General features: G+C 47.2%; 1 protein-coding gene across 1 annotated transcript; it reads right to left on the reverse strand.

The window, feature by feature from the left end:
• Positions 1-2791: 2791 nt before the first annotated feature.
• Positions 2792-3149, reverse strand: LOC131911079 (mitochondrial import inner membrane translocase subunit Tim8 A-like; the record flags this gene model as incomplete). The annotated part of the gene is made up of 1 exon (XM_059263042.1): positions 2792-3149. A coding segment is annotated over one exon (303 nt), but the record flags the coding sequence as incomplete, so codon positions are not given.
• Between the last annotated feature and the right edge of the window lie 5252 nt (positions 3150-8401).

The raw sequence follows: 8401 nt of genomic DNA on the forward strand, positions 1-8401 counted from the left end.
AGCACGGAGACAGAGGAAGGGAGCAGCCAGGATTAAGGAGCACGGACATAGGCAGTTCCAGGCTGGAGGGGGTGCTCAGTGTGAACGCCACAGGTCAAGGCACTGGCCAGGCTGCAGGTGGGTCTCCCTTATGCCTTCCTGGAAAGCAGCCAACCTGAGGCATTGTTCTCAAAGCCCCAGGATAGTTGAGGTAGCACCTATGAAATTTCTAGGATCGCGTGAGTAGTAATGTACAGTCATGTTCTTATGGGCACATGCAGAGAGGAGGCATTAGGTGGCGCGGCCTTGTTTTTTTCTTGTCCTCAGTCAGGGACCATCACACTCTGCATCATTCCACACGGCTGAGCAGATAGGCTGTTGGTAAGGACTGACAGGGACAGATGTGTACCTTCTTGCTTTGGGAATTTCTTTCCACGTTTCTCAGCCTCTGAAGGCAAACACGAGGTGATTTTCCAAGCCATTTCCCCTGCTTGACCTACTTCCAAACATGATGTCCCTCCCTCTGCTGCCTGCCTACTTCAGGCAAGGGAGAATGTGGCCATATTTCTCTTTGAGATCGGAGCGTTATCAGAGAGTCAACTCAAAATTTATATGCAGGGCCGAGAGGTGGGCTGGTCAGGCACTTTACCAAATAAGCCAACTCCCCTGCCCCTTCCTTTTCAAGCCCCCCACCCCTACCCCAGGTGGGTGAATATCTAGCTTTCTACCTCTCTTTGTTTGGACATTTGAGGGGGTCTTTTGCTGCCTTGGGACTCACTTCTTAATGGATTGAAGCCGTAAGTTGGACTACAGTTTAAGAAGAGGCAATCAGAGATAATCTAGTTGAAGTGATGACCTGGGCATGGGACCCTCTCTAGATACCCTGCCAACCCACAAAAGGTGGCTCTCAGGGACTCCAGGAACCCACATCATCAACCTCTGGTAATGTAAGTCACTCATCTATAATAGGATAGACTCCCCACCCATGATTAGGGATGTGTTACAGACCCCAGTGGACATATCAGGTATATCAGACCCCATGTAATCTGATTTTCTATTTATAGGCATGTCACTATGGTAAAGGTTTGATTCTGTGTTCTACCTTTGTGAACTTTCTTTTTTACCTAAGGAAGCACTCTATGGCTTGTCTTTAGCATGCTGAAATACCAGCATCCTTGCTCTTGCCCTGTCACTATTAAATAAAAATAATGTTATAGGGCAACACTTCATGACCAAGAATAGCTACACAGTGCAGAGACACTGGGAAGAGAGATGATTCTCATCACAGGTGGGAAAGAATAGGACCGTGGAAGTTTTCATCATGCCCCTGAGAACGGTATCTTAAAACAATGCATCTTAAAACAAATGATTATGGGCTAGTGATCAATGGCTCAGTGGGTAAAGGTGGTTGGTGCTAAGTCCGATGCCCTGAGTTTGATCCCTGGAACCCTTATGGAAGAAGGAGAGAATCGGTTCTCCACAGGTGCCATGCAAGTTCCCCCTACCACTACAGAAATAAATAAATGTAAAACAAACAAACAAACAAACATATTGTCTAGAAGATCCCTGTTGACACTTTTATACTGCTGTTGACTGGGTCACTGAAACTGCAGAAAACAAAACCATGGGTGGAGATGGTACCCTATTTCTGTTTCTCCTGCCCACATCTGGCCCTGTGGACGTAGGAGGAAAGTGGTGCTGTATCCACACATCTGGCACCCATCTCCTGTCACATAGCGTGTATCATCCTCCCAGGGGACATCTCAGCCAACGCAGGGTGTGACCTCTGCCAGCTCTTCACATACCAGTGCATCTGAGCTGAGCCAAATGGAAGCCGTGAAGAGGTTGTGGGGGTCCACGAAGCCCTCTCTGCTGAGGGTGGAGAGAGCTTTGGATTTCCAAGGCATTTTCTTTTCTTTTTCTTTTCTTCTCTCTCTCTCTCTCTCTCTCTCTCTCTCTCTCTCTCTCTCTCTCTCTCTCTCTCTCTCTTTTTTTAATCTTGCAGAGCTTTTTTATTTCAGTGACCGAAAGAAAGAATGCAGTAATGGAATTCATGACTGACATCAGCCATGCACCTCTACCTGAAACTGTTGTTAGTTTCTGACTGGCCTAAATCATTAGCATCTCTTTAGGCACATCTGTGAAGGTTTTGTATCCTGATATACAGAGTAGGTTAACTTCCTCCTGTGGCAGTCTGGTAGTACGAATTATGCTCATGAGCTAGATTCCTTTATAACTAACTAAAGCCCTCTAGATTCTCAGGCTGCCCGTTCTACCTTGAGACCATATTTTCAATTTGATATTTAAGTAAATCACGGTATAGGGGAGAAAGACAACCTAAAAGGCTGGATTATATGAACACCCATAGAATTTTTTCAGCTCTGATAGTCGAACTTACAAAGATAAGAAAGCTCATGGTTAAACAGTGCCAGGTTATTTCCCCACTGTTACTCTTTCTGACACAAAGATCTCCCTAAAAAATCAGAAATGAATCCATACAAATAGAGATTTACCCTATGTGGTCCCACTATCAAATTACAGAAAGCACTTCCACTATCAAAATTATATAAAGCAGTTAAGGGACCTTGAGAAAGCATAGTCCCATATACAGTAATATGCATCTCATAATTTCATTTATCTGTCAATTATTTTCACATGATTAGCTTTAAAAACACAACCAAATACACATGACTCTCAACTCCCATACATAAAAATTGGTCTTTGTTCGTTCTCAGGTGACAAGACGTCCCAAGATGATAAAGAAAACTGGGAGCCAATTCCCCCCCCCCCCCATAGCCATTTCTTCAGCCATCCCATCAACAGCTCTTCATTTCTTGAACTACTTTTCCAAAGAGGTAATGCTGAGATCAGTCAGAAAGGCTTTCTGAGAAGACTGGTTTGGACTTCTGGGTCTGTTCCAGTCGATTTAAGATGAATTGGCTTGTGTCAATGAAGTGCTCAACACAGTTCACAAAACGGGCCTCAGCCCGACCGTCCAACTTTGGCCCAGGCTTATCCACGCACTTCTCCCAGCAAAGTTCCGTCATCTGGTGCACCAGCTGCTGGAAGCGCTGCTTCTGCATCTCCACCTCGATGAAATACTGCAACTGTGGGTCCACTGCACCCAAACCCGCGCCCGAAGACGACGACGATGATGATGACGACGACGACGACGACGACGACGACGACGACGACGACGAGGAATCCATCCCGGCACGACCGCGAGCACAGAACCGACTTGCTGACCTTCGCGTGTCTGGGTGACGGAACCCGCATTTTCTTTTCTAAAGCTAGAGTGAGAATCTCCCTTTCTAAACAAAAGTTATTTGAGGGTATTGAGATTGAGTTCACAACCATAAGAAGTGACAAAATACAGTGGTTTTTAATTATCAACATTTCCCCCTTAGTCTCTACATAGATCTTGAGATGGTTCTCTAATATGCTGTGTGTGTATTGTGCCCATGTGTGTGCACTCGTGTGTGTGTGTGTGTGTGTGTGTGTGTGTGTGTGTGTGTGTGTCCCATGTACAGAGGCCAGAGGTTGACATCAGATGTCCACCTCAGTCATCTTATTTTCAGGACATGGTCTTTAACTGGCCTGGAACTCACTGATTTGGCTAAAGTGGCTGGCCAGTGAGCACTGGGGATCTACCTGTCTCCAGTTCCGTGGGGCTAGGATTACAGGAGGACAGTGCTTGTGTTTTTATGTGGGTGCTGGAGATCAGAACTCAGGTCTTAAGCTTACACAGCAAACAGTTTAGTGACTGAGCCATCTCCTAGTCCTTCTCTAATACATTTTAAAAATATGCTCTGGGTTCATGACCTCTGCTTCCGGGAATCATTACACCCTCATCACTTGACAGTACCAGTAATCCATCAGCTTTGAGAGCTCATGAGCTTCAGAGAGACTGACTCATTCCAGCCCCAGTGGACATAGCTGGAGGCTGCAGGCTGGCTCCACGAGGAGTGTCCTGAGGCTGGGTGAGTTTTTCAAAGCAGGGCTGGGATGATGGCATAGCTCTTGTGATTAATCTCCACACATGATGCAAGAGATGGACCCAGAGTCTCCACAAGCTGCTGCGGCCAGAGATTCTTAGTTCTAAAAAGAATTTGAGATGCACATCCTGTCAGGAGCATTTGCTGTCAGAAGTGTGACCTCATCCTGTTGGTTTTCTTTTAATGTCTTTAAGTTTGGAATCCCTGGAAATGAGACAGATTTCAGAAATGGACATCCCAAAGCATCCATAAGGCTTTAGACTGAGGGATGTATTTCTATTGGCAGCGTCAGAATGCTGCTCCATCAGGGGGAAATGTGAGACACTCACAGCCCCAGGCCTCTTCAGGAGGCTGTAGATCTACAGTAGACACTAAGAACTCCCAGGACTAGGGCCTCAGATAAAGCAGGTGCACATTGGTAGATTGAACCCTGTGGAACTGCCAATAGCTGACTATGTCACCTATGAAAGTGGCTACTTTGTGTGGTTTGCCTAATGAGTTCTTTTTCATGATCCTTCCTCTCCCTCCCCCTGCTCTTTCCTTCTTTGTGAGAGTCTTGAACTCCTGGTCCTTCTATCTCTACCTCCTGAGCTCTAGGATTCCAGTAGTGCATACCACACCTGGTTTAAATGGTGCTAGGACTCAAAGACAGGGCTGTGTGTGTGCAAGGCAAGCCCTTTACTAACTGAGTTCCAGCGCAGCCCTTGATCAATCCTTTTACTTCATGGAGACAAGGGACCCCACACGAGATTTGAGTGGAGTCCTACTCCTCCTCCCAGGTACAATTGATTAGTTACTTTTGGGTTACTGTCATCAAAATCTCAGACAGAAACAACTTAAGAGAGGGAGGGTTTCTTTGGCGGAAGGTCACAGAGAGATTTCAGCCTTTCATGGTGGGGTAGCATGGCTCTGTCCCAACAGCAGGAGCATTTGGCAGAAGATGTTCACATAAAGCAAATCAGAAAGCAGAGGGAGCAGCCTAGAGAGGCCGGCCAAAACCTTCAAAGGTCATCCCTTAGTGACGTAATTCTGTCATCCCTCTACAGCCTTCAAAATAGCATCCCAAGGTGGAGAGTGAATGTTCAACAGGACAACCTGGGAGAGCATGTCTGATCCAAACCGTAATTCAGTTTTCAGCCCTTGTGGTTTCTTCAGTCAGAGCTGCTTTGTCTTATCCTGGAGTTTAAATGACAGTTCCTTAATCATATTTAATTATTACTGGCTCTGTTCACAAAGGGCCCGTGAGAGCTGAGTTCTTTGGAGAGGTGGCCTCTGCGTTTACCTGTGTACCCCCTGCAGCTGCCTTCCCACATGCCAGGACACTCCTAGCTTGTTGTTCGGTCATCAAATCATTTTATCAACGAAACAATAGCAACAACAGCCACACCCAGTTCAGAATTTATAACGGAACTACTGTTTTTTTGCTTTATGAGACTTTACAAAATTGATCAAAATTTTGAGCTGGTAAATTTGATCAAAATTCACAAAATTGCTCAAAAATTGAATTTGTATATAGTATTAAAAATACTTACTGTCTTTTCAATCTTCCGAACTACTCAGCATTTACATGGTAACTTGCTTTTCATGTTGATGTGAATTCAAATGTCTCGTGTGTGTGTGTGTGTGTGTGTGTGTGTGTGTGTGTGTGTGTGTGCACATGTGTGGAGGCCAGAGGTCAACTTTCACTGCAGTTCTTCAGTCACCGTCCACCTTAGACTTTGAGACAGTTCTTGAGCTCACCAATTAGGCTAGGCTGGCTGCTCAGCAAGCCCCAGAGACCTGCTTGTCGCTGTCCCCCCAGTGCTGGAACAGCTAGCATGTATCAGCATACCTGGCCTTTTGGACACAGGTTCTGGATACAGGTTATTGCCGGCGAGGTGAGCATGGTACTGCTGACTGAGGTCCTCAGCCCCAAAGGTTCTTTTTAGAGCAGCTGACTGGTTCTCCTGTCTTCACGCTGGAGTTATCTAAAGTTTATCCTGCTATGACCCTATGGCTGTGGTGCCAATGAGGAGCGTCACATGGGGCACCGACAGTGTTCATGACCTAAACACATGCAGCTCAATGGTACCCGTGCATGCTGTGTTTGGTAGGAAACTGAGGAACCAGGAAGCTTCAAGTGAGCATGGAGAAGAGCACAGCCTCACCCTCTCAGCCGTGGGCTGGCCGTTCTCTTTACCGTGTGCCTAACTACAGTCGGCAGCTCTGAGGTTCTTCCAGCTGAGTGGAGACCAAGCCTCGCCATCCCTCAACTGCCCTTCTCATTACCGCCTCCGCCTGGGTTTCAAGCCATCCATCTTTGGTCTCCAGTGAAAGCTGGCTTCCACTCTTGTCTTCTTCGCTTGTCCCACCAAAGCTGCAGGGCTCGCGCTCCCGATCGCATGGTTGCCCTGCTGACAACCCTCCCATAAAGCATGTCAACCCTTGCCACTCATGTTCTGGAACCCTGGCTCATGTTTTGTCAGCTCCGCAGCATGGGCTCCTGGCTCCTCTTGCTCCCTTTGGACATGGTTCCCTCTGAGTGGTGATGCTGGATCAGCTCTGCCCTTCGCTCAGCTGGGCTGGGTTACACGGCCCTGCCTGGTCCTCATGGCCCATGGTTGGGCGGAGGATAGGGAGATGTCTCCCTAGTAGCTGTTCCTCTCAGTTTGGGGCCAAGTGTGTTCTTGGAGCAACCTCCCTTGCCCTGCTTATATGATGGTAAATGTGATTTGCAGACCTGTGGTCTGTCTAGTTAATCATTTGCTTCTTTGGGCTAGAAACTGATGAAGAAGATTAAATTCAAGATCTCTCTGTCTCTCTCTCTCTGTCTCTCTCTCTCTCTGTCTCTCTGTCTGTCTCTCTGTCGGTCTGTCTGTCTGTCTGTCTGTCTCTCTCTCTCTCTCTGTATGTGTGTGTGTGTGTGTGTGTGTGTGTGTGTGTGTGTGTGTATGTGGTATATGAACTGGCACTTGTGTGCATGTGGGGGCCACAGGTCAATCTCAGGTGTTGTTCCTCAGATGATATTTACCTTTTTAAATTTTTTTTCTCTTTCCATTTGTGTGTGTGTGTGTGTGTGTGTGTGTGTGTGTGTGTACGTGTGCATGCATGCATGCACTCGCTCTATGTATGTGTGTTTTGGTTTGCATGTAAGGGCAGGTATCTTGTGGTATGGGTATGCATATGTGTGTACATGGAGGCCCAAATGTGATGTCAGGAAAATCATTTTGAATCACTCATTATCCACATCTTCTTCATTGAGGCAGGGCCTTCAAATCAAACCTAGAACACGCCCACAGGGTAGCTTGCTTTGAGGATCCCCTTCCAAGGATGGCATTACAGGTGGGCCACCACACTCACCTGGCATCTACGTGGGTCCTGGGGGATCGAACTCTGGTCCTCATGCTTGAAAAGCAAGCCCTTTAACCACTGCACCATCGTCCCAAACCTCCTTTAAGTTTTTGAGACAGGGCCTCTTATTGTCCTGTAGTTCACTAGGTTAGGCTGGCCAGTGACTGCCCGGGGATCCTCCTGTCTCTGCCTCCACAGCACTGGAATGACAGCTGTGTGCCAGCGTGCATGCCTTTTTAATGTGTGTTTTGAGGAATCAAACCCGGGTCATCGTCGTGCTTGTGTGTTAGAGGCTTTACTGACTAAATTATCTCTCCAGCCCCAGGTTCAACTTTTTGACATTCCAGCTCTGTGCTTTGAATATTTCTATCCATGGACATGAACGTATGAGGTGACAGAGGCAGGCACAGAGCCTTGAGCTAATTACATCAAAACTGACCACACTGGTGTCACCGCCTGCTCCCCTCCCCGAAAATATACAAAGAGGAGAGAGGATGCTGTACAGGCTACAGAGAGTAAGTCACTGCAGGGCTCCAAGGAAAACTCCCGTGACCAACGAAGGAAAGGGATAAACTCTGTTGGATGGACTTGTCCAGTGTACCTCAAATGTGAACAAAAGACAAAAGCTCCCATCTTTTGGTAAACATTGCTTTCTAGCCTCAGTTTGGTTGACTTGGGGGAGGCAGAGGGGCTTTGAAGTATAGAGTCCCATTTGAGCAAGGTTTGGCCTTTGGGTAGGATATCAAAAACCTAAACCCGGGGCCTGGAGGCTGGCAGTGGTTATGAGTCAGCCTACTCATGAGAACTTAGTCATTTCAAGACCCCGAGGTGCCAGCTCGGTACCCAGTAACAGTTTCCAGTCACTGAACACTAACAAACAGGAGGTGACAGTCATCTCTAGATGCTGCCTGGAGCCCCCTGCGTGGAGGGACCTGAGGTGGCTGTCTGTTTTACTTCTGACACTCCTGCCAACTCACATCTACCCTAGGCTCAACAAGCCCCATACATTGAACTCTCCTTTGGGACTTTTGTAAAGTGTATGCTTCAGAGTTTAAAGGTGTCAGCCTGACGAAAGCCACCTGCGTGAAATCCACAGA

The sequence above is a fragment of the Peromyscus eremicus genome, chromosome 5, assembly GCF_949786415.1.
Source record: "Peromyscus eremicus chromosome 5, PerEre_H2_v1, whole genome shotgun sequence".
Taxonomy (NCBI): Eukaryota; Metazoa; Chordata; class Mammalia; order Rodentia; family Cricetidae; genus Peromyscus; species Peromyscus eremicus.